The sequence below is a fragment of the Leptinotarsa decemlineata genome, unplaced genomic scaffold (genome assembly GCF_025532065.1).
Source record: "Leptinotarsa decemlineata unplaced genomic scaffold, Ldec_3_MD MMD2_tig00000035_RagTag_RagTag, whole genome shotgun sequence".
NCBI classification, from domain to species: domain Eukaryota; kingdom Metazoa; phylum Arthropoda; class Insecta; order Coleoptera; family Chrysomelidae; genus Leptinotarsa; species Leptinotarsa decemlineata.
This window is the reverse complement of record NW_027412540.1, coordinates 24,467,513-24,494,452: the sequence shown is the minus strand read 5'-3', so window position 1 is coordinate 24,494,452 and position 26,940 is coordinate 24,467,513. Positions and strand designations below refer to the sequence as shown.

The following is a 26,940-nucleotide window of genomic DNA, read 5'->3' as shown; positions in this document are numbered from 1 at the left end:
TGGTTATTTTTCAATGATATCAATGTCAAAAATACTGTCATTTTTATTCCAAATAACTTTTGAATTGCATGTTTATTTATTATGAACTAGTATGATGAAATTATCAAAATTTGATGAAGAATTGCAGAGTCTACAACTTGACAGACCAGTAGCTGGAAAGGTAAGGTATATAATTATTTGATAAACTGGTAAAAAAGTAGTTTCTTTTTTCTAGACTGCATTTCAGCTTCAAAGGCATACGGTTGATGAACAATACGATAACAAACCTATAGAAAGAAGTCTCTTCATTTTGACGTGAGTTACTCGACGTACCTACCAGTTTTTTCCTATAAAAACAATGTGAAATATTTGTGTTGATTAACACAGAGTTATTCACAATTATCCCCAAAAGTAACAAGACAGTTCTAGAAACACAGGGTATGATCCACTTGAGTTATATTCAATTATGTTTCCTATCTTCTTGAAACTTTTGTGTCAAATTTTCTGAGGGCAGAAAAATACCTAATTTTTGACAAAGCTTTGGAGATAATTTTGTATGAATCAGATATTTAAAAAGCATTTTTTTTTTTCAATTGCCCCATTATCTAGGCTTCTGGGAGTTTTTTCAATGTTTATGTGGGCTATTCTAAAGATACTAGAATTAATATGTTTGTATGGTATTTCAGGTCAATACTTTTCTTACCGACTTCAGGTAACAAAAAATGTACTCGATTTTTATACCACTTATATTTGTAACTAACGTTTTCAGACGAATACAATTAGGGTTCATTGTATTCGTTTGAAAATGTTCTTATAGAACGAAACTGCAACAACGTTAGTTAAAAATACGAGTGGTAAAAACATAGTTTTATTTCCCATTTTTCATAATAACAAATTATTTTCTCAAGAACATACATGTTTATATTAGGAAAGAAATTGAAATAAGTTCCATTATGATGGTGATGAATTCAAATTCAATGTCGTATTGTGAATACAGATTTAAAAAAATTATTAAATGATAACTGAGAACGCAACAAAAAGTGATTGCCAACATTTGGTTCTTGAGACTGAACCTGCTATGTCGGAAGTTTGCCACGTAGTTATTCACTGTTAACTGGTGTCGATTTAAATTCATCAATCCTCAGTTATAAATGATTATGATATAAAAACGATGAAGCTCTGGTCGGGATTTAGTTAGAAGCACGGTTGGTGATGTCATGAGTTAACACTAGTTTAACATAATGGCAGAGTGATGTAAAGGAATAACCATCCTCTCGAGGTGTATAAACAATAACCTTTCTCCCATATTTTCGGCACTATTACTGTTTCTGTTTAAATCTGTTAACCAGCTGGTCTTACCTTTTAACGAGCCATTCCTAGCACGGATGGGGCTATTTCACCTAGTCGCCGATTGAATTAGTGAAACAAACCACACACGCCCATCCAATCGGTTTCCGTTTTTCTCGTACTACTACTTAACAAACTGCATGGCATGGCATGGAACGGTTTTATTAACAAACGAACAAATCATTAGAGAGAAATACAGGGTTTTAAAAATAAGGTTTTCACAAAAATGTAAACAAATACTTAAATACCGTAATTGCTCATGGATAGAAGTTCGACTTTGAGTTATGTTCTCAAAAAATGGACACATTATGACGGATTTAAAAGACTCGGTCGATTCAGCAGCACTGTGGCAAGATCTTTACATGTACAATCCTCAAACCTAGAATTGATATTGTCATAATTTAATTTTCTTCAGGAAAGGAGACGATTTACAGAAATTAAGTGTTATTCAGGCTTTACCGGACCTCCTTCAAACAGATAACAATGCCACCATATCTAGAATCATCCCAAAAATCCAACAAGAATTGCCAAACTCCTCTTCCGAATTTCATCTTGTTACAAGTAAAATTTTCAAGCTCCTAATCGAAATGAAACTCAACCTGAATCTGATGCGTCCTGTTCTACAAGGAATTGAAAGCAAAGACCCGATTGTCTCCAATGCTTGGATTGAGACACTACTTGCAGTTATTCATTGTCTGGCGGAACCCCCTCTGAAAAATGACGTGAGGAACTCGGCTCTCTTATAAATATCATATTGTTTTCAAATTTCTGTTTCAGGTCTTGCCTTTTGCTACCAAAATGTCTCAATTGAATAGAGCTGTTTTCTTTAGAGTAAACAGTTGCAAAATACTCGGACAAGTTGCTATCCATCCAAAATTTTCTTCATATGAGTGAGTGACCTGAAGTTCATTCTATAAATAAGTGGGTAAACTGAGGATACTTGACTCAGAATTGTTCACGATTTTAGTATTTTTTTATATTTTGTTTAATTTCTTGAATATTACTATTAGATTTCTCGCTTTATTATTAATCATAGATAGTTATAAAAACTGAGAATGGCTGTCATATAACCACTATATTCTGTTAATTTATATTTGTCGCCATATTAATACTGCAAAAGGAGGTCTTGTGGTATAATTTTTTAAGTCATTCAATTTTCTATCCAACGTCGGTTTATTTTGGGTATCAGATTTATGATTTTAATTTTTTTAGCAGTTTTAGTTCATTTGCAAGTAATCTCAGGTAAATGATAAATATCGCTATTGAATCAGTCAATTGAGAAACCCCACTTGCCTGCAAAGTATAATTCATTTCCTGATGATAAAGATCTTGATTGAAAGATATACCTGTCTCTATGTGGTCCTGTTTCTAAAAAATTTGATAAATTTAGGGTAATTCAACTCTCTCCAGTATGACAAAATGGTTTAGTGTCATTATTTTTGGAGTTTGAAAGCCATGGATTTTTGGAATTTCTTTCTCACGCCAGCGAAACGTCAGGAAGAAATTCCAAAAATCCATGGCTTTCAAACTCGAAAAATAATGACACTATCTCCAATATCTTTTTTTTGTGGGGGCTTTATTATTATCCAGTATAAGTTCCTGCTAATACGTATTTTTATGTCTAATTTTACCATTATATTATATGAGTAATAATTATTGTATCTATAGAGTGAAGAAAGATATTCTTCCATTGGTACAAAGCTTGTGTCAAGATTGCCTTCATGAAGTAAGATCAGCAATGTGTACAGAGCTTCCTAATATTGCCAAAGGACTTGCTAGTGACACAGTTGTGAAAAGTAGCCTGTTACCATGTTTGGTTGAATTATCTAGCGATGAGAATATGCATGTTAGGGCAGCAGCTGTAGATGCGGTGGCACTTCTCATACCGTACATGAATTCAGGTGATAGCATAGCAAATAATTATTGATTAATTCTTTCATGAAACAAAAATCATATTGAATTTTCCATAAACAGTTATATTGTCTTGAATATTCTTCATAAAGACGGTAAAGAGGTGGGAATGTAACATTTTTGTGCTTAATGGATTCAAAAAGACGTGCTAGGTTTATCTCAGTAGCGTTGATCCATTTGATTGCAATGGGGAATGTTCCTCCTGACGAAAAAGTAGTTTTCATAAAAGAGCTCTAAAAAAACGCATTTTAAACTTATCATTTCAACCTTTTTCTATAAAAAATTATTTAAATACTCAAAAAGAGGAATGAAATAATGCATTTAACATTTAAAGGGATTCGTTTCTATTTTACTATTTGGCAACATCGGTTATAGCTAATAAAGGACAATGAATCTGTTACCTGTATGAGACAAACAAAGATGACATATTTCAGAGGCGTGCTGTTCTGTTTACTTATGTTCCGAGTTCCGAGACATTCTGTGACATATGGCATTTTGTGCACCTAACCTATCTTCCGCTATATAAATAAATAACAAAACAACTGTTGTTTATGTGGCTTGTGGAGGTGGTATTGAACTATAATTTATATTTTGTCTTAATTGTTGATTTATAAAGATAATTTTCCTTTTTTAAAGTGGAATATCTAGGTACATATAAATTATTTCAACTTGATATAGGCGCTGTTGCCAATATGTGAATTAGAAACAAATCCCTTTAAAAATTAAAACCCAACATTTGAATCATCAATTTGAATACTTTTCGAAGTGAATTTGAAAAACTCATAAATTAAACTCAACTTTATTTTTTTCAAACTTGCATTTGCTGTAATAACCCAAATTGAGGAACATTTCCTGGCAGCAACTAACTGCCTTGGGGAGCCTTTTCCCTTTTTGGATATTTGAAGATTGAGTTCACTGTAGATCCAATAGATGGATCTACAGATGGCGTAAGGTGGCCCTTACGCCATCTACTTACGTAAGGTGCTACCTCTACCACCACTGATGAGACCTATGCAGGGTTGAAACAGTGTAGTCTGGTTTTGAATGATGAATGCGTTGTGTTTGGGCTCTGATTTCAAGCTAGTGCCCTGCAAAGAAAGCTACGGTGAAATACAGCGGACAAATCTCGTCGGCGGTCGATGTAGACGTTTGGCTTCGCAAGTGACCGCCTTGGGTAGCCTCGGTTATCTTTGACATTCGATCCCGCAGGTGGCGTCTTTGTAAGGGATGATGTCATTGTTCTTGAGTGAATATTGATGTTCGATAATGACTAATTACCATATGTGGGCCGGATGTTAATTTTTAAAAAGAAGAGACAATTTGGAAAATTGATAATCGATGACCCCAACCTTGTTTTGTTCCCGGAAAATCTCTTTGGACTCTGATTGTTTCAATTGCTATTCTTTGAGTGTAGGGAGCGATCTTGTCCAAGAAATATTGAAGGATGCATTTTAGGGGGTTTTTTTATGCTTCACCTGAAAAATATCTAGCGGTTCAAATTTCTATTTGCAGATGACACTACCATACTTTGGAATAATAAAAACACTTGTGAGTTGCACAAAATAATCTCTGCCGACTTGAAAAAAGTTAAAGATTGGTGTGATTCAAACATTTTATCTTTTAACTTAACTAAAACAAATTTAATATCATTTAGAAGCTCAATCAACGAACTTTTTTTAAAGACAGATCACTGGAATCTAAAAATAACACTAAACTTCTAGGAGTGTTCATTGACCAGAATTTAAAATTTGTGGATCATGTTAAACAACTCTCTAGTAAAGTCTCCTCTAGCTGTTATACGGTTAGAGTGATTTATAAAGAATTGGGGTTCAGTACTGCAAAGATGGCGTACTTTGCACTCATAGGATTCTCACTTACGCTACGGAATACCGTTTTGGGGAGCATGTAGTCCAACTTTATTCAAAAGTCTACTAATTTTACAGAAAAGGGCAATAAGGTATATAAGAAACCTTAAACCAAGAGACTCCTGTAGAAATTTCTTCAAAAAACATAATTTTCTAACGGTAACTGCATTATTTATACTTTAATAAACAAGCATATATTTAATTTTGCTGCATCCTCTTCCCTGCACACTCTGCCAACTAAAAACATCATCAGAGACTCCATATTCTACAAAGGTGGAAAAATGTACAATCATTTGCCTATGGACATAAGATCTGCCAATATAAATGACTTTTAATTCAGGAAGTTAGTCAAACAATTTCTATCTGGTAGACCCTATTATACTTTGGATGAATATTTTAACGATAGCTTTTGACTGACTTACTCATATTTTTTATCTTTAATAATTAAGGAGCGCCTAAGTTGTTTCTTCTTATGTCTACTCTTTTATAAACTTGACTTTTACTATTTTATATATACATATCTTTTATATCCTCCATTTTAACATAATTTGTATCCATGTATCTTTTTTATTTTTATTTTCATTTAGTATGTATTGCATTTTTTTAAGTATTTACTACCCAAGCATATTATTATTATTATTATTTCTCGCCGTTATCATTCATGACTGCCTCCGACCTCCGCGCGTGCTTATAAGACCGGTGTTACCAATTATGACACAATAACAATAATAATAAACAAATCCTGAACCCACATATAATAATAGGTGAATACCGGGCAATTCAATTCCAAGTAATTTAGCGCTACTGAGGTAAACATAGTTTCTGTGTGTGAATTAATCCAATTGTGAATTTTTTTTAACAAGAACTTCATCAGATTTTCATTTCCAGATACAATACGGACAACTGCTATCCCCTTAGTCAAACAGCTGTGTATACAATGTAACAGGGAAGGTGATCAAACGTACCCATCTGTAGCAAAAATATATGGCAATCTTCTTACAAATCTCGGAAACAATTTGTCGCAAACAGAGTCTCTTTGGTTTCTAGATAATTTTAGAAATTTGTCTATGAGAGGATTAAGTTTAACTAACGTAGACTTAGATACTGATCCAAGTCTGGTAAGCAAACTTCAAATTCACAGTTTTGTTTTTTATATTAATGTAGCTTCTACGACTGTTAATGTATATTTTGAATAAATTGGTGGATGTAGCCGTTAACTACGTGGTAGGAAATCATAATCAATAACAGGAAATTGAAACTTTCTGTTTTTTACCACTATTAGTAACTAATGTTACTACAGTTTCGTTCTATAAAGACATTTTCAAACTTATACATTAATGTATAAGTTTGAAAATGTCCTCATACATTAAACTGCTGTGACGTTAGTTACAAATAAAAGTGGTAAAAAACATAGAAAGTTTTAATTCCCTTTTCTTCAGTACATTTTGAACTTTTCCTTCACTAACTCTGTGGGGTAATCCCTAATTGATTTCTACTTGTTTTTTTAGGCAGTTACTTGTAGAAATTATTGTGCTTACAACTTACCAGCGGTTACTTTTTTCACAATGAATCATTTACAAACAGAACTTGGCAAATGGTATATGATATTCAAAGATTTAGCTGGTGATCCCTGCTATATTGTCAGAAAAACTGTTGCTGGATGTATTCATGAGATAACTAGAATATTGGGTAAGTGAAATTTCAGGAAAACATAGGATATATAGAAATATTGAATATTAATATGTAAATGACTCAAGTACTTACTTTTATTATGTAGGTTACTCAAAATGTTTCATGTGAAATACTCATTCAATTAAATTGATACACAAAAATACAGAAAATAAGAATAAAATACTAACAAAGAGACAGATATAAAGACATTAATTGCAGTACATAAAGTAAATATTGTGTATACAATACCATCTAAGTGACTTAACACTTGTGTTATGCTACAAAGTAATACTAATTAATATAAAATAACGTTGTGTACAGAGAATAAGGAAACAATTTAGTGGCAGTGTATCTCTTGGTGTCCTAATATTTTGATAAATTCAGAGTAATTTTCTAAGATACATTTTTTTTATTCTATAAAGAAGGTTTTATAATTTTTAATATTTCATCCTTAAGGGTAGAATATTACAAATTTTAGGTAGTGTGTAAGTTAAAAAGCGATGACATCTACACTACAAAAACACACTTTTGTCTATTTTCCACGATATTTCTTTATTGTTGACTAGTTTCGGCTATTACACCATTTTCAAAACTCAAGAGTTTTGGCTCAAAACTCTAGAGTTTTGAGTCAAACTCTAGAGTGGAAAATAGACAAAAGTGTGTTTTTGTAGTGTATCCTCAGTGAACATGAATTTCCACAAAATAAACAAGTCGTCAATCAAAGAAGTTACTAAATTGGATACGATGTAGGAAAGTGGATCCAAGCTGTGAAAAAACATTCCATGAACAATATGTAAAACTTTACGTTCAGTAAATATAATATTTTATAAAACAAATTTAGATATGAAGTATTTTAGTAACAAGTATTTTTAAATCACGGATAAAATTTTTAAAATAGTAATTAAATAAATTATTTGAATAGTAATTCATCAGTTGTATTCCAAAAGTAGAATTCCAAAAAATTGGCAAAACTAGGGTTTTTGAATATGCTTTATCGAATTAAAATAATGGCGTTTTTCCGAAACTTATGGTTATGCCAGAAGTTACTACCAACTTCCTTAATTCAAATGTAACACCCTGTATACCAACTTTCAGTGTAACCGAAAGTGTTGAAAAGATATCATTATTTTCATTCGATAAAGCATATTGAAAAAACTGTATTTGCCAATTTTCACAATATGAATCCTATTATTTCCCAAATTACGGCTAACAGGCGGTCATCGCACTATATCCAGAATAACCTGCACGTCGTCTTGAGTTCGTTCATGTTGGAGCCCAGCTCCCTTACCCTTTTGGCTGATCTTTGTCGAAGAAGGACAAATGGGTTCATGACTGAGGAGATGTTGACGGCATGAAGTCCTCAGACATCAGTGCCGCCCTTCACGGGGTACCCCTATCTGGCTGGGGTAGAATGGATGAAAGATCTGTTCATCCTTCAACGGGGGACATGAGGGCCTCATTCGACAGATTGTATTATTCAACTCTTGGATGGTGTTTTCGACCAGCCTTAAAGCCTGTAACTCAGTGAAGTGTTCTCTCCTGAAGCCAAATTGTTCATCAGGCAGAACATTTCGGTCCTCAACTTCTTCGTTGAGCCTTTGGAGAACAACTCTTTCAGCTAGTTTAGCCGCCGACGAGAGTAGACTGATCGGGCGATAGTTCTGTGGGAACAGCGGGTTCTGACCCTGTTTTAGGATCATGACGACCTGTATCCCGAACAGAATTAATTTCTACTAGTTATAAGCTCTATCTGCAGTTCATTCGGTAGGGTGTCTACTGCGCCAGGAAACAACCCCAAAAACACATACTCCGTGGTGGAAGTTCAAATAATAAACATATTCCTTAAAGATGCACATAACATGCTCAAGTTCAGGTGGAGAACAATTTACCACTTGCTTCTCATGTGGAACTACGACTTTGTAGGTACGTGCAGATACCCGACGGATTTGAAATGCCTGGTACTGACGACAGGCAAGTACTCGGAAACCGGTCTGTCGGTGGTCGTCCCGACCAAATAAAATTAATTTCTGCTTTTCATATATAGAAAGTTACTTGCGACGAATCTTCCAAAGGGAAGGCGTTGTACATATGGGTGTTGGTTTCACTTCAGCTTTCTGCGCGGCATTAGGTGGTTTAGTTGTTGTTTTTCTGTAGGGTATCTGCCACACGTACTCACAAACCCGTAGCTTCACATGGGAGGCAAGGGTGAGGTGTTTCCACCTGAACTTGAGCATATACTTCACAAAACAAACCTAAAAGTTTGTGAACATCAAATCGTTAGGTTTAGTATGTGAAATTACTATGGATCTTCATCAAGTAACGGCCGAGCCAATCAAAAAATTGAGCAATATATATATATATATTGAAAAAATATAGTATAAGTACAAATTCATCTCAGATTTTCTACAGTGATTCGCGTTACGTGGAGTCGCTCCGTGGCCGTATTTTTTAATCCATGTTTTACTTAGTTTTTTTATTATTATTTTTTTTTCTATTTATTATTCTTTACTATCCAAAATAGAAAGAGAGATTTGTTATTCTGGCATCGACTACTGAGGTCATTAGCCATGTTTCACTTATTGTTATCGTTTCAGACAAAGAAAGCAAACTGATAGTTATAGACATCGTAAAACTCCTTCGTGACGATGCTGAGGAGGTACTTGATGTTCTGGTACCAAACATTGGTAATACTCTCGAACTATTGGCTTCGACTGGAATTCTCTCAAGGGAACAAACTTCTCAGACTACTTTAGAAATAGGTCGCGCCCTTTTGAAATGTCAAGTGGAGATATTTAGATATTATAACTGGCGAAGGAAAATGGAGTTCCTGAAACAACTAGAACAATTGCCGATTTGTGTTAGTGCCGATTTCATTCATCAGCATTTCGCACCGTTAGTTCTAAAATTAACTGTGGAAGCGGTGAGTCGATACAAGAAAATTATTTTATATGTGTACATTTGTAGAACTGTAGAAGCACACTTTTCAGTTATATAGGTGAATAAAATGATTTTAGATATAAGGAAAAAAATAATTTTGAGAAATTTGCTTCAATTATAACACATTTTATAATAATAATAATCTCTTTATTTACTCAGATTGATTTGTGTAACCACAGGAGCAGAAGTACAAATGTATATATAACATACACAGATGTTTGCCACATAAATATAATATTAAATAATTCTTTTCTATACATACATATAATATTGGATTACAGATAAAAGTCATCAATACTGTAGCAGTTCTTTGACAGAAGAAGTTGCTTCAGTCTTGATTTAGAGATGTGTACATTTTCAGAATTTCTCATATTGCCGGGGAGTTTATTGAAAAGTTTGCAGCCCTGAAACTCAAAACTTCTTTGGAAAAGAACAGTTCGATGTTGACTAGGTAATAATAAGTGGGCATTCCGGGGTAGAGTGTGACAGGCTCTGTTAGCAACTAATGTGTTTCTATTTCGATAGATATATGTACAAGCTTCCAATATACAGTGTGACCCATTTTTAATGGAAACACCCCCCTAAAATTTGAAGTTGTAAATCGATATTAATAATTTTTTTTTTAAATGTCAAGTACTAAAAGGTCTACCTTGGGACAAAATTTGAAATGTTTATTAAAGTTTCAGGGCATACTACGATATTTTTTCTTAGTCGAAAATCGGGATTTTTTATTAGCGATTTTTTTTATTGAAAAAATCACTACGCCACTGGATTCAGAGTGCCTCTAAATAGGTGTGACCAAAATTTCATGAAAAAATATTCATTATTAACAAAGTTATGACAACTCAAAAATTCCAAAACTCACACAGCTAACAGTCACAATATATAATTTTTTTTATGATTTCAACAATAAAGTGCCGCCAGATGAAAAAAAAAACAAATAGCGTAAATATTTTTAATGAAAATAACGGAATTACATTCACACAATTCAACTAACAATGAAGCAAAAAATTTTAATAAACGTAACTAATAACTGATTATTATTGAAGTGTTTCGATTCAGTGCAACAATTAATTCTAACTCATATTCTAGTAGCCTTTACTAATCCACCACCTATTTCCATACATGTGTCGTAGCGCTTACGAATGTTTCTGATTACGTTCCTTAGTTCTTGAGGGCTAATATCTGCACATACCTGTCGAATTCTTGCACAAAGTTCATTTCTATCTCTTGAGCGGATTTTGTAAACCTTTTGTGTGAGAAGTCCCCAGAGAAAAAAGTCCAAAACTGTGAGGTCTGGAGATCTGGGTGGCCACTCTATAAACGGACTACCACGGCCTATCCATCGGTTTGGAAAATGTTCGTTAAGCCATTGCTTCACAGCTCTGGCATAATGAACTGAACACCCATCTAACTGGACAATTAAATTTGATCGTTCATTGATTGGCAGTTCGTGAATAGCATCCCAAAACTCTGTGTTTAAAAATTCTAGAAACCTCTGCGCATTAATGTTTTCCTCAAAAAAGAAAGGACCAATAATTCGTTCGTTCAATATCCCACACCAGACGTTGATTTTTTGGGAATACTGGCTTTTACAGTTTATTACCCAGTTAGGATTATCCGCTGCCCAATAGCGACAATTCTGTGATGAAACTACTCCATTTGTAGTGAAAGTGGCTTCGTCGGTATATAAAATATTTTTTAGTAAATTTCTATTGTTTAAATATTCCCCTTGGGCCCATAAACGATATTTCAGGCGTCTTGCTTCGTCGCCTTCTTGAAGTGTGTTTAAAAATTTTGGCTTGAAAAGTTTAATATTCTTCGCCTTGAGACATCTCCGAATAGTTTCTCGTGGAATATTCAAATCTAAAGTGGTATTCCTTATACTGGCATTAGGATTATTTCCGAAATAATCTAAAATGATTTGATCATTCCTGTCATTCCTGTTTTGCCTTTGTACAGGATTACTTTTTAACATCATTTTTGATACTGCACCAGTTTCATTGAATATTTTATTTACCGTACCGCAGCTAATACGGGGACGATCTGGATGTCTCATTAAATACTCTACAAACATCTCTAGCACTTCTAACGTCATCTCCCGAAAGGCGTACAATTTCAATTTTCTCTCTTACGCTCAATCTTGCAGCCATGACACAAAATAATTCAAAGAACTGTAAGGTGAATATTGTTGACAATAGTACACTTAAATCTTTCACAAGTGTCAAACTGTAATATCATTTCCATGGCAACTAAGATTTAAATTGAAATATTAGGTCTTAGTTTTAGTTAATTTGCGTGAAAACTTGAATGTAATTCCGTTATTTTCATTAAAAATATTTACGCTATTTGTTTTTTTTTTTTTCATCTGGCGGCACTTCATTGTTGAAATCATAAAAAAAATATTCTCATGGCTATATCTGTTGATATAGGGTGTTTTTTGTAACTGTTAGCTGTGTGAGTTTTCGAATTTTTGAGTTGTCATAACTTTGTTAATAATGAATATTTTTTCATGAAATTTTGGTCACAACTGATTAGAGGCACTCTGAATCCAGTGGCGTAGTGATTTTTTCAATAAAAAAATCGCTAATAAAAAATCCCGATTTTCGGTTAAGAAAAAATATCGTAGTATGCCCTGAAACTTTAATAAACATTTCAAATTTTGTCCCAAGGTAGACCTTTTAGTACTTGACATTTCAAAAAAAATGTATTAAAATCGGTTTACAACTTCAAATTTTAGGGGGGAGAGTTAGTGGAGATCAAATCGTTTAAGTGTAGTTTGTGAAATTACTATGGATCTTCATCAAGTAACGGCCGAATCAATCAGAAAATTTTAGGGGGGTGTTTCCATTAAAAATGGGTCACACTGTATATACTCCTGCTGGCGTTAATATTTTCAAATTCTGAAAAGTTTCTCTACAAGAATCTCTATCGCTCAACTTAGCAACGATCCTAATAGCATACTTTTGTATACAAAACACACGAGACATGGTAGAGGATGTATCCCAGTTAAGGATGCCATATCTATGATGTGAATTGAAGTTAGCATAATAGACAGTTAATAAAATACTTAGACCACAATGGTGAGAGAGAAACCTAAGAGAATAACAGGCTTTTCTAAGTTTATTACATAAGTTGTTAATATGTGTCCTCCATTGAAGTTTGTTATCAAAAACAACACCCAACATTTTTGTTGACTTGGTTATGTTGAATTCTAAATTACTATCAACAGATTCAACCCATATTGTTGCCCAGTATTCATCTTGAAATTCAACAAGTTAGTTTTGGCTTCATTCAACATTAAATTGTTTTTCTTTGACCACATAACCACATACCTTTTTTGTAGGTCTCAAGAGCTGTGTTTTTCGCGGAGTCCATATGGCTTTCAATAATTAATATATTAGTATCACACAAAAACTCAGGTATCGGTTTTCTCCAAAAAAATTAATATGTCTTAATCAGATATAATCATGCCAGGACAGACAATTCCTCTTTCTGCTTCCGATGAGTTTGTTGGGGGTTAAAATGTACACCAATATATCCGTTCCGTACTAGAAAACTGTACACAGCTCAGCAACTTTTGATACTTTATAAAGCTCAGATCAGACTTTCTTTGGAGTAGTGTCCTCATGTATGGAGCTGAACATTACCTGAAGCTGCTGTATTCCATACAAAAAAGAGCCATACACCTGATTGGATACGCGAATGTCACTTGTAGCTTTGATAGTCTGTAACATCGAAGACAGGTTGAAGATTTGTCTCTCTTCTATAGATACTTTCACGGGAAATGTTGAAGCGACTTGGCACATTTGTTTCCATTAAGAGGGGTACATATCAGAAATACGCGATGTCTTATGATTTTTGGTCTAAGAACTTACTTGTCCTTCTCTCGATCTCCAATTTTTTTGACATTTCACGTATAGTAATTAGATTCCCTTCGATCCTATACCGAATGAACTCAATTTTCACATTGCATTTTCAAATACAAAATTCAAATAATATAAGCTTTCACGGCCGGTGATAACTGTGTGAAAGCCACAGAGTGTACAGGAAACCAACACACAGAGAAAGGAACCTAAACAAAAACTCTAACGACTAGCCGCAACAAAACTATGGGGTGATTGAAACGTTGGTTGGGAGAGCTCGACATATATGTGAACCTGAGAGTTTTTCTGAGGAACTCTAAATCTAAATCACCTAAAAAATGCCTTCAAAGGGATTAGGTACAGCGAAGGAGAATTCGAGCGGGTCATACGACCCAGGAAGAAGGACGCAAGTAACCTGGTAGGCTAGGAGGTAGCTAGGGAAAAGCTTTCCTTTGCTATGTTGAAAATGTTGCAGACAAGCTTGGGAAACACGACGTGAAACCAATATTTAGGCCGACGAAAACCATCAGAGAAAATCTAAGGCTAGCTGAGGACCCCACAGAATCGGGATATACCGAATTCCTTGTAGCTGCGGGCCGGTCTACATTGGAACCATGAAAAGAAGTGTAGGCACCCATCTCAAGATAAAACTGTCGACTCGGGAAAACCGATAAATCACATTATCTCATCCAAAGAAACAGTAATACTTGTTTAAACTCAAAATTACTATCCAAGAGTATATAAGAAGGCAACAGAAATTCAAAAACTCAGGGACAATTTCAGTAGGAAAGAAGAGGCAATGAACATTTAAAAAATCTGGCTACCTGTCCTTAAGAGAAACCAAGCCACGCCTACTAATAATATAAAACACGAGCCAAATACCAGCATTGTTACCTCATCATCTTAGATAATGTCTATCACAGCAGTGGACAAAACATCAAAACCTGCAGACCATTGTCAAAAAATCCGGAAAATTGCTTTTACACAAAATCCAAATATTTATTTTCAAAGCAATTTTTCTTATGACAATTCCAAGCTGCTGAATGCGTTCGAACTTTGCATTTAGGCGGAAGAATAATAGTCTCGAACTAGGGTCACCCAGTGGACGAGGCATAATTTATCGTCAGGTGTTTGAATCGTTCATCCGTTTTCGTGCGAATTCGGCCGAACTCGACATCGTTTGTTTTCGCAGTTTTCCGATTTCGGGGGACAACAGGCCTGAAGGGTTATTGATAAGATGAACTTGTGATGAATCGTTCGGATATTAAAAGTTGTGGACATGGATAAGAAAAAATTGGATTTTGACATATTATGTTCAGTTTTTACGAATTGAATACGGCTTTCAGATAAATTTTCATTTACAAGAGTTAACCTTTTCAGAGATCTAAACCTGTGAGAACGCAAGCAGCTCGAACAATGCTGATATTTTTACGATACAGCGCTAAGGAGAATCACAGGAAATGGATTAGAGAAAACCTCCTGAATATTTTGTGCAACTCTACTTCGTGTTATACGAGGCATATTTTTATCAATATGTGCGTCCACGCTATGGAGATATTCAGCTGGAAATATTTTAAGGAGTATTTTTATTTGCCTCTCTTAGGGCTTGGAGGTAATGATAGTATTCATTTGTAGAAATTCAAATATAACTATTAGCACATGTCATTTATCTGAAAAATAACGTGGTTGTTTCAAATGTTTTGTCCGTTTTAATGTGTTTTTATAGATCCATGTTTCAATAAATATTCATTCAACTGTGGTGTGGTATATATTGATTGATAGAGAATTTTGTACTCTTTGCATAGATGCTTTTCATTTTTCTCCAAATTTTAGTTTTTTGCCTCTTTTCAACTTAATACTATATGAAGTCTTTGAGCAATTTTCGGGCTCGAAAAAACTGCAAAAGTTTTAAACAATTCTGTTAAAGAAAAGTGGGGTTTGGTTTTTTGCAAATATCTCGGAAAATATTAAAGATATCCGAAATTTGAAAAAAGATCCTCAAAGAAGAGGAAATTTACTAAAAAAATGTCTCACCTCCCGGAAATCTATCATCAATATTTATAATTTTAATTTAGAGGTGAAAATAGCGCTAAAAGCGGGCGATTCGCGTCCAGCACGCGCTGACCGATACAGACATTTGAACAGTACAAATTATTTTAACACATCAATTAAGAAAAAAATCACATACCTTCTATACACCTGAATAAATGAAAATCCATGGAAAAAAAAATTCCCGTTATTATTTTATTAGATATACTTTAGTTAATTAACTAGTTTTTTCTACACCCGTACTCTAGCAATACACTTATATGATCATAATCCGTTTCATAATGATATCCATGATGATACAGATTTTTCATAACGATACAGATTATCAACCAATAGAAACCCATAATTTTTCAATCAAGAATCCTGTTCCTTTGTTTGTCCTAGATTCTAACCTAAGTAACTAATTGCTTTATTTGTCAAAATCAGTTTTCATATTACCTACCTATATTATCAAAATGTGTGAAAACAGCGATATAGAAGGAATATCATCGACTCCAATAATTTTAAAAGATCAGATTAATTACAGTTGTTATATTCAATATAAATATAATTAGAATCTTTATAGTTTTCATATATCCATGATAATACCATTAAGTTTGTGTTTTTTTTTAAATATGAGTTAATTACTGTAAATGTGTTCAATACAAATATAATATTTATAGTTTTTCATTATTTATCGGGTTTAGAAAAAATAGCGTATGCAACTATCATGTAATGGTTATTAATACACTCGCATATACCATACAAAACTCGCCTTCGGCTCGTTTCGTATCCCGGTTAAGGCTCGTGTCTTAATAACCATCATTACATGATCGTTGCATAATATACTATTAAAAGTTTTAAATTTACATAAAAATCCTAATAATTTTTAAACTAAAAGCTTTCTTTGAAAGCCTTCAAAAAATATTCCTGTTGGAAAAATTAAAGATTTTGATTTTCCACTTTGTTATTAATAATCAAAGACATTAAAAAGTGAAAAATACAATTAAAGCAATGAAAAATGTTTTTCCCCATATTCAAATTCGCTCGTATTCATTGTTGATTTTTCATAATTTTTAGCTCTTTTTGTTAAAACATTTGTTATAAAAACATGTATTGTTTATGAGATATTTGAATTTTTTTTTGGGGGGGGGGGTTATCAGTGATGTATATTATGATTTTTAAAAACAAAATCGTTTCTTAAAAAAAATTATTTCTTAAAAATGCATTTGTTGATTAACAATTTTTTTTGCTACTGAACATGAATATTAAGGAACGATTTTTTAAAATCAGTTTCTGATTCTCATTGATAATCTGAAAAAACTTTTTTTAATTTATATTTTCTTCATTTAATAAACAATTTGTTTTCAACAAATTAATTTTCACGATATATTTTTTTAAATACTACCAAAAAACAAAAACAACCATGTGTCACTTTTTGTGTAAAAAACTTCCTATATTTAAAAAAAAAATTATAATTTTCTTTTTTTACACAAAAAGTGACAAAAGGACCAGGCAAAAACGGCCTTTGCGACTCCATCAAATCCTTAGCATCCAATTTTTATGCTGACAGAATTATTCGACTTGTGCCACTGATGTATTAGTTTAAAGTAGACTCATAAAAGTGGACAAATCTTTTGAAACAACCTAATAATAATTTCAATTCATGCAGAACAGTACCACTTATAGTTTAAACATGGTTTTTTGTGGAGGACTCAAAATTTTATACTGTTTTTTTTGGGTTTATAACCTTCCACAATCAGAAAAAATAAAAGCTAAATCAGAAGAGAATCTGCTGCAACTTTTTGGGGTGAAATTTTCAGTTTGCCTCTCATTACACTTCAGCAGATTCTCTATTGATTTCACTTTAATTTTTTCAGATTGTGGAAGGCTATAAAGCCAAAAAAAGAGTATAAAATACTTATAGTTATGGTTACTTCGGAGAGTGATTATTGAAAATGGTATTTTAAGTGAACTGTCTGCCATTTTTTCAATATATTATTAAAATTGTTGGAATAAACAACAAACAGCCTTACAAATGTCAGTATTTTCATTTCTTTTTAATTTTTAGATGACCCAGTGTCAACAGTTCGTCTGTGTGTGGTAAACCTTTGTCCGATGCTCAAACAAATGCTCGTCTTACCAATAGATCGTAATCTTCAATTGAAACTAGAGAACTTTATGTCAAAAATTGAGATGATGGAGAAAGATAAGGATGTGTTATCTTCTTTGAAGACGAAATTGAAAGAGATGCGAACACCTCAGATTAATAAACAAGAAACTTTGATGGAGGAAAAAAGAAAGGTCGAAGAAGAAGATAAGATATTGCAGGGAAAATTATCTCTTCATACAGCTATTGGAACACATACAGGTATTTTTTTGTTAGTCACAGTCACAGAAAGACATCGTCACTAATCCTATAATGAAAAATATTCGTTCGGTGAATACACATCAATTCATTTGAAAACATTTTCAAATCATGCTTAAACTTTATCTGCGTCTAATTTATTTCACTTCATTGAGGAAGCTACTAGGTTGTTTGGAAAGTATTGTCTGTTTTAATGTCATGTGTTTTTGTAGCTCCATATCTCAATAAATATTTATTCTGTGTCGTAGTGTATACTGATCGATAGAGAATTTTGTACTCTATACATTGTAGCTATAGTAATCCAGGACGAGGATTTGAGGATTCTGGTGGAGACTGACCCAGATACCCAGAGACTACTCAGATACCCTATACATACCTCAAGGAGTTCCGCAAGGCTCGATCCTGGGACCATTTCTCTATGTAGTTTATGCAAATGACCTCATAAGATATCTCAATATGACTAACAACTTTAATATACATATGGTGTGTTATGCCGATGATACTAATGTATTAGTAGCCCAGAAGATCTGAATTGTAGCCGAAATTACTCTGGAACATGTGCTGAAGTCGTCGAAAAACAATAATCTGAATTTGAATACATCAAAGACTAATGCCATGTTAATTACTCTGCGCCCGACTTGTAATTACGCCCGACTTTTGTGATAAGATGGGTGATAGATACTTGCACGCACTATCGAACCACGATCCTAGCCAAAAGAGAGGAGTCATCTCTACTCTAACCGAACGGGCTCGGAGAATATGTGAACTAGAACATCAGGGAACTGAAATACCTTGACACCGAATGGATACAGTGCCTCCGAGACCAGAAAAGCCATGAAACCGAAAGGCACGACGGTTCAGAAAGCGAAAAAGGATCAGATAGTTGCACGCGCATATCTATCGTTTATCCCTAGGGTCACGGACATAATTGGAAAACTATTGGGCAAACACGACATCAAAACAGTCTTCAAACCCACGAGGAAGATACAACAGAGCCTCAGGTCGGCTAAAGAGAAAAGATACCCATTATCAGCAGCAGAGGTCTATCGCATACCGTGCACGTGTGGAAAGGTATATATCGGAACCACCAAACGATCCATGGGAACAAGACTAAAAGAGCATAAAAGGAACTGCAGACTAGGCCAAACTGACAAGTCAGCTGTGGCAGAACATGCACTTAGTGAAGGAGACCACATAATTTTGTTTGAAAACACAGAAGTAATTGCCCCCAACCAGGGATACCATAGCCGACTGGTACCGGAGGCAATAGAGATCCACAAACACACGGAGAATTTCAACAGAAAAGAAGAAGCGGTGAACCTCAATCGAATATGGAACCCCATTTTAAGGAATTCGAGAATAACGAACACGACAACAGGCAGCGAGATTGTTAATGTTCCAGGTTCAAGTGCAGGTACGACTACAGATACAGATACAACGGATTACGATTACTTGACAACGCTTTACGAAGCCTAAAAGGTAGTTATCGGACAGCAAGCCATGATGGTTAAACCTCTGAAGAAGCTAGCCACTCGCGCCAGCGAAACGTCAGGAAGAAATTCCAAAAATGCACGGCTTTCAAACTCGAAAAGCAATGACACTGAAAACCTCAGCCGTGAAAGTCTAAACCATTTTGTCAAGGTGGGTGTGGTTTTATTTGATTTTGGCTTGGTGGTCCATTTGGCCTGGGAAGAACCGGGTTTTATCTGTTTGGTTTGTTGAGCCATTTCTGGTTCTTTCTTCCTTTTTTTCGGGGCCTTTGCCGCTTGACTTTCTTCGCCCGATGTTATATCGTCGTTGTCCAGATCGCTGATCTCAGAGTCGAAGTCGATAAGACGATGAAGTAGAGATTTTTCGTTTCTCAAATTCAAGTCCATTCTCTTTGCATAGAATTTATATGCTTCCACTAGTTCAGTACTACTTATGTCGTAGTATTATAGTTATTATAGTACTATGATAGTTGATATTATAGCCAGACCTGCTTCTCTTGGCTTTTTACGAACTTTCGTAAAATTGAAAATCGTTTCTATAACTTCTTCCATCTCGAAAGAAAGATGTTACACTTCGAAATTAGCACAACGAAAAAATTAGACAATATGTGGTAAGTGGAAAGTCATCTTCGTGTCGTTCAGGCTTGGAGTCCAGCTCGCTTACCCTTTCGGCTGATTTTTGGTCTCGAGAAGGACCAATGGGTTCATGACTGATGGTATGGCGGTATGAAGTCCCAGACATCAGTACCGCCCTTCACGGGATACCCCTACCTGGCTGGGGTGGGATGGATGAGAAAACTATTCATCCGTTAACGGGGGAACTGAGGGCATCATTCGACAGAGTGTCGGAGCCTTCTATATCGGGAGGGGTCGTCTACAGCATAATCTGTGGCTTCCCTAACTAACGAGTTTTCGTGAGTTTCCGTACCTTCAAAAACTCGCTGATTCCTCGACTGACTGGACTGCCGAATGGAAGGCAGCTGCAAATCTCTGCGGATGGCTTTGTTCCGCACGAACCAAGGAGCATTCACAATCATCCTAATTAACTTATTTTGTAGTCTTTCCAAAATGGAAATGTTGGACGGAGCCGAGACAATATGTGAATAACCAAGAAAAGTACTTGATAAAAATAACCGTGTGAACGCATGCGAGACATAAATGGAACCACCTATTGGCGTGATACCCAAGTCAACTTGCCAAGTTTTTATGTCAGTGTTGGTGGTTTGACCAATGAACTGACAACTGCGGTAGCAAAATTTGGGTATCCTGGAATGCCAACGGAAATCGAATCCACATGTTTCTAGAAATGCTATGAAATGTTATAGTTGTGAATAATCGGGAAAATGAATCATTATTAATGTCACAAGCACTGTTAGTATCATCAAAAGTAAACAAATAAGAAATTCACAATAGTGAATTACTAGGGAACATAGCAATATATTTGTGATTTTTCAGGCACTTCTATCCGTTCAGTGAAAGATACTCCTCGAGTTAACCTAACAGCTCAGACCAAACCAACCTATCGTAGAAGGTCTATTACATCCACAAGTTCTAAGTGAGTATATTTTTAGATTTGTTCACTACTCTTTCAATTTGCTTGGCTAACATGCTTAATTTTTTTTAGCGAGATGAGCTTCTTAGACCATCATTTTTACGTAGATGCTGGAGTAGCTTTACCAGATAATTCTGAAGGTTCATCTGTTGAACGAAGTAAGTCTAGTATCGAGAACAGTATGTCACATTTGACGATAGAGAGAAAGATGTATGTGAAGGAGGAAAATACATCAGAAGTATCTGTTGAAAACACCAATGTGGAAAATATGTCTGATGAGGATTTGATTGAGCGGGAAATATCCACAACTAACATTACAGACGATGAAAAGGCAAACATTCAGAAGATTAGCAGTTCTGAAAGCGTCACCAAAAGTAAACTGCCAGTCGAGTCAGTTAAAAAAAGAAACAAAAGGTATTCCTGCGTTCTCACCGCAGATCTTTCATCGTTCAAAAACTCTGAGAAGCGGAGAAGTCTGAATATAGGAGGCGGTGAGGTCAGTAAAATTCCAGTTTGCTTCAAAACTGGCAAGAAAATTGAAGAAAAATCAAATATGAGACGAAGTAAGTCCAGCAGTGTACAAAGTATTTATAGTAGAAGTCGAGTTGAATTATTGTCCAGCTCATCAGCTCCAAAGTTGACATCAGACATTCAACAGAGAGGAATGAATATAGAAAAGAAAAGTAACTTTCGTGGAACAAGGCTCTACAATATTAGCGGTGATAATATGGGTAATTTAGAGAGTATTAGTAGAGCCGAGGTCAAAGAAAATGTGCCAATAGATGACAGTATTAAAACTACCATATCCAAGCACAATAAAGGATCTACTCCAGCCAAAGTATCTAATTTACCAGTATTAAAAAGGTAAGTGTATAGTTGATGTGCACTCATGTCTCTATAGCTTGAAATGCTTCCACCATTTCTTCAATAGTCAGTGATGAGTTTTCTATTTATTCCACTGCAACCATCATGTTTATGATTATTTTTTGATTTATTATAATGGATCCCCTTCTGCAAGCAATCGTTGCTTGAAATTCAATGATTGTTCTACTCTAGAACTTCATGAATGTATATAAAACACGGGGTCTTCCCAAATTTTTATTTCATGTGTTATTCCTGACGTTCTTTTTATTGAACACTATATCTTTTGGAAAACAAAGTATTAGTTTTGAATTTCGACCTTATAAGAAGTTAATGAAAGCGATTACAAATATTGAGCAAAATCGGATTGTATTTTTCCAGCTTTATAAAATTTGTTTTCGCAATATTCACCAAACAAACTAGTGAACAAAAAGTATCTTGTATTTTATTGTGTTCAGTGAGGCTGACAAGAATTTAGGAAATATTTGTCAAATATCAAATTTCCTATTTTTTTTTTAAATTGTTAATAAAAATAATAATGAGTATTTATTTTATCATAACATACAAAATTACACATAAAAGGAATGATCAACACCAAAAATAAACAAAAGTGTAATCACAATTACTTGATGTTAATTGGTACATGGGATGTTTCTTCCCCGCTTAGGGCTTTGTTCACGAGATGGAGCTGTTACTAGTTAACAATCTCGAAACCGGTCTGTAGGTGATCTACTCGTTTGATTTTAGCGAAGTCCTGCAGTTGGGTGAACGAGAAATACCTGCGAGACTAACTTCTGTGAGGTATCTTGCATAAGTGTATGTCGGATATCATTCAATATCCAGCATGGTATTAGCCGGGGAAGTAGTTGTTTTCAGGCAGTTGTTTACCAGAACCTACATATCAAATTTTATTTGATATGTAGGAAATATTTGGAAATATTTATTTTCTAAGATTAAAGTTGTTAATGAAACTTGCCCATTTTAAACAAAATTATCTGTAAATTGCTTTGAGCAGTTGATAATATTGTTTCAAACCGATTTATTTGTATACTGATAAAAATAAAAAAATATGGAGTTTACTTTTTTCTCAATCCTGTCATCTTTTTTCCATTAAAACAGTTATATTATGATAACCATACAGTTCAAACTTTAGCCTTTACTAAAATCTATACTGGTTCTGAAATTGGGTTTTTATTTTTCAGACGTTCGGTGCAGTCCAATCTAAAATAAAAATATATATGATATGTATTTACAATATTTATTAAATATTTATTGATGTAATCGATGTTATGTATTGTTAAAATGTAATAAATAACTTTATTTTTCCAAATACTATTTACATATGCTGTTAATTTTACTGAATAAACATTCTCAAGAAAAAAGTTTGCTTATTCACATTGAGTCAAGATATTTTCTACTGCTTCAACAAAGCTTTTGAATACTGCCGTTGGAGGGGGAGTAATTTTTTTCTCGTCTCCAGGTTTGTATTTTCCAGTTTGTACTAAATATCCTTGTAGTCCCGCACTCATGGCACCTTGAATGTCATCAGTCACATCCTAAAAGTACTTTACTGTAGAGATGAATATCTGAAAATATGAAATTTCTTACATCTCCAATCATGACAGCTTCTTCTGGTGGAATGTCTCCAAGCGCAGTCGTGAAAAATACTTTATTTGGTTTACCAACTATTTCGGCAGTGCACTGCGCAGAGTATTCTAGGCCTTTGACAAAGCAACCTGGTCCTAGAGCTAACCCATCAGCTCTCGCGCAATATTTGCCAGCATGAATGGCAATCAACTTGGCACCTGCTTGCAGATATCTGAAAGAGTTTTGCTGAGGAAATATGGATATTTTCTTCGTGGTAAGTCTAAAATTTATAACAGAGAGGTTTAGCTTATTTTTCGTGACATTAACGCTTTACAGCCTGTTGGAAGTGCTTGTATATGTCAATGGAAGTCATTGGAAGCATTTATCTCACAGTTTATTATTGATTCTCCAGATGTAAAGGAACATTATGTTTTGAAAATCTTTCACGATAGCCATAATTTCTAATCAAAAGTGGAATGATCTACCACTTCTAAAGATATTATCAAGATAAGAAACATGAAACTTGTCAGTGAAGGCGATGACATTTCCTTTTACAAAGTTTCATCTGTAGGATCGACAGAAGACTCAATCCACGAATATGAAAGATAAACAAGGCTTCCGAAGGTAATTAGTTTTGAAGCCAAGCTTTGTCATTGACCGCCAAACAAGATGTGTCCATTGTTTTGGCCTGCCAGTGTGCTAAAGTGAATGATGAATGCACTGCTTGGTTCAATATCGTTGATTTCGAAGATTAAGACTTCTGCTAATCTCAGGCTTTTTCTTCAAGAGAATTTGAGTTGTTCATTCTAGCAGCACTGATGGGAATTATATAAAAAAAGCGCAATCTGGTGTTAGATTACAAATGCCTCGGTTTTTCAAACCCTGGTTTCAATTAAGCTTGTCATTATTTCAATCATGGGGCTCTTTAAGGCACATACATAATCTACAACTTTTTTTTCAACAAAAACTTTTACAAAAATGAGTATCTACGATACATCATAGATGTTTTATGTTTCTTAGTGAAGCAAATGATATGACCTGAAGAATAAGTTTATTCCATCTCTAATTTAAAATACTTTAAGGATACCTGAATGCTTCGTTAAGCCGTTCATAATGAAACTCCGTAGGACAAAGGCCAATAACAACAGCATTGGGAGATTCATTTTTAGGACAAGCTAGTCCTTCAAAATCTTCCAAAGCTTCAGGGGAGAGCATTAGCATGGGTTTTAGTTTACGTTCTAAAATCAGTGATCGTGCGGCTCCCAGTGAACTGAATATATCATCTTTTTTCAACTCGAAACCCAAATTCATTAATCTGTCATATAAAATCCTCTTGCTTTCTTTCGTGGTATTGGTAACAAATCTGACCTGGATATTCTTCTGGAATAATCTAAAAAATATATTTCTTTGTAAAAATATGATGCGGTGTATGGATGGTAATAATGGGCCCCAAGACTTTTCATCCCATAAGGAGACAGACGATTTCCTCAAAAGGAAGCATTATCTATCTATTCTCCGTCCTGTCACTTTGTTCAGTAACATTTCATTTATTAGGTCAAGTTTCCATTGTAGGAATTCTTCCGTCATTATTAGTCTCTTCACAAATCACCAAAAAGGTGAAAACATACGTATACTTTCTGTTTCGTAAATAATACCTCATTTTAGGTATATATGATTGAAAAACTACAAAGTCATGTTATTTGGCTGAACAAGAACCCACTTTTTCAGGGCTTCCGCACTTCCATGTATTGCCTGATTTTCGATGTGCAATGTTCCACTCAAGTCTATCAGAACAGCTCGAATCATTTTTAAACTCCAATTATTATGTTTCCGTTAATTTGAATAAGATGTAAAATTGATAAAAAATGAGTAGATAACAGATGCTATAACCACATTATTTTAGTTTGGCCTCTGCAAATGGAGATATCCGACTTCACCACGGTAAACTGGATCTGTGACCTTGAGAAAAAGAGAGAAAAATTCTGAGGATTCCATCCTTGTTTGCAGGTTAACCAAACTAAAATTTTACCTTTTCCTGGTTTAAATCTCGACATCCCCATAAAAATATCGAAATCATTAACCTCAAATTGAGAAATAACCATATATAGTTGATAAGATTTAAAAAAGTTTTATAATGATCAATAGGTTACAGAAATTATAAAAATTACACTAAAATTAACAAGAGTATTGTAAGTAACACAAAGCGCCATCCTTCAGATGACACATTCGCATTTTGATTGCGAAGAAAACGTTGGAAATAAACTTCGCCAATCAAGACCAGATCAAAACGACCTTTGTCGACTTCATCGAATCCCGATCGTAGCGTTTGTTAAAAATATGTTTTTCCGTAAATCAGTTATACTACTACGAACGACGACTCTCAAAAGTTGAAACTCGTGCGAGCCAGGTTTTAACGTGGTCTCACCTTTCAACGTGCGATTTCTAACACCTAAATATATAACGACGACTTCGCAAATATTAGTCTAGTTCTAAAGTATATTTATGGACAGTGATGTGATAAGCATAAATTAAAATATAATTTCATATTCATATAAGTGTCACGAGTATTATTCCTTTTGTATTGAAAAGAGTCGACAGTAAGTAATAATTTTCACTTCTAGGCACAATATAATTTTCTGAAATGCATATACATTCATGGAATGTATATACATTATATATGATGGAAGGGTGTTAAAAACATCCAGTAAATAATGATTATTTTCCGGATATCGTAAAAATTAATAATAACAAATGTGTTCAATATTGAAGACATTATTCTTTATTGAAACCAATTATGGCTCTCTTGGAACTGTATACTGATATCATAAATTATATTTCGAGTATGTAGAAGGTTTTCCGTTGCTGAACAATCTGATGAACATACAAAATGTTACGAAATTTATTATTCGGTTCCCTTCTTAGTTGCGTCAGCACTAAACTAACAATCAATAATTTCAGAGCACAAATGAAAAGTAAACAAGTTTTCGAAAAGTGTTTTGAAGATATTGTCCATAAGGAAATTTCCAATACCTTCAACGTTATTATAAACAGTAGGAAAACGTTTATTGATTTTCCTGTTCCATATCTGGGCAAAACTGATATTGATTTCCAAAATATAGACTTACTTGAGAAATTTGAAAAAGCACCCAGTAGTTTCATAATCACTGTCGAAGACGTTGAAGAACTCAACGATACACTTTCCAAAATTTCATCAGCAAATTATTTTTGGAAAACACACTTGATGCATTATATACTTATACTGAAATACGAAATTGACTTACCACAAGCCGTAAGAATATTATGGTTCCACAATTTTTACAAGAGTATCATATTATTTGATCTACAGTCAAAGGTAGAAATGTATAGCATTCATTTTGAAAGATGCGGCGAAAAAATATTGCCTATGAAAATCAACGAATGCTATGGAAGATCGTTTAAAAAAACCACACCAGTGTTCGAACCTGATATGAGAAGAAAA

The 26,940-nt window shown here is 34.2% G+C and overlaps 3 protein-coding genes across 6 annotated transcripts in view; 1 reads left to right on the top strand and 2 right to left on the bottom strand.

The window, feature by feature from the left end:
* Cmtr1 (Cap methyltransferase 1) overlaps positions 1–26,940 on the bottom strand; it is an 87,409-nt gene that overhangs the window by 19,259 nt on the left and 41,210 nt on the right. The gene's annotated exons all lie outside the window — the stretch shown is intronic.
* On the top strand, positions 7–23,205 carry LOC111510113 (serine/threonine-protein phosphatase 4 regulatory subunit 4). 4 transcript variants are annotated; one of them, XM_023165975.2, is made up of 13 exons: positions 7–160; positions 215–294; positions 1,742–2,048; positions 2,104–2,216; positions 2,995–3,227; positions 5,991–6,220; positions 6,611–6,791; positions 9,368–9,693; positions 14,957–15,188; positions 17,676–17,975; positions 20,918–21,017; positions 21,087–21,878; positions 23,078–23,205. In XM_023165975.2, the coding sequence occupies exons 1-13, from the start codon at positions 92–94 to the stop codon at positions 23,103–23,105; spliced, it is 2,991 nt and encodes a 996-aa protein (XP_023021743.2). In that variant the 5' UTR covers positions 7–91; the 3' UTR covers positions 23,106–23,205. The 4 variants fall into 4 exon arrangements, with proteins under 4 accessions (XP_023021743.2, XP_023021745.2, XP_074028181.1 ...); XM_023165977.2 differs by lacking the exons at positions 7–160; positions 215–294 and adding an exon at positions 309–417; XM_074172080.1 differs by lacking the exons at positions 7–160; positions 215–294 and adding an exon at positions 1,501–1,675.
* LOC111510115 (haloacid dehalogenase-like hydrolase domain-containing protein 2) lies at positions 23,120–25,421 on the bottom strand. The gene is made up of 4 exons (XM_023165982.2): positions 25,183–25,421; positions 24,550–24,852; positions 23,484–23,694; positions 23,120–23,431 (listed from the first exon to the last, which is right to left on the bottom strand). The coding sequence occupies exons 1-4, from the start codon at positions 25,266–25,268 to the stop codon at positions 23,264–23,266; spliced, it is 768 nt and encodes a 255-aa protein (XP_023021750.2). The 5' UTR covers positions 25,269–25,421; the 3' UTR covers positions 23,120–23,263.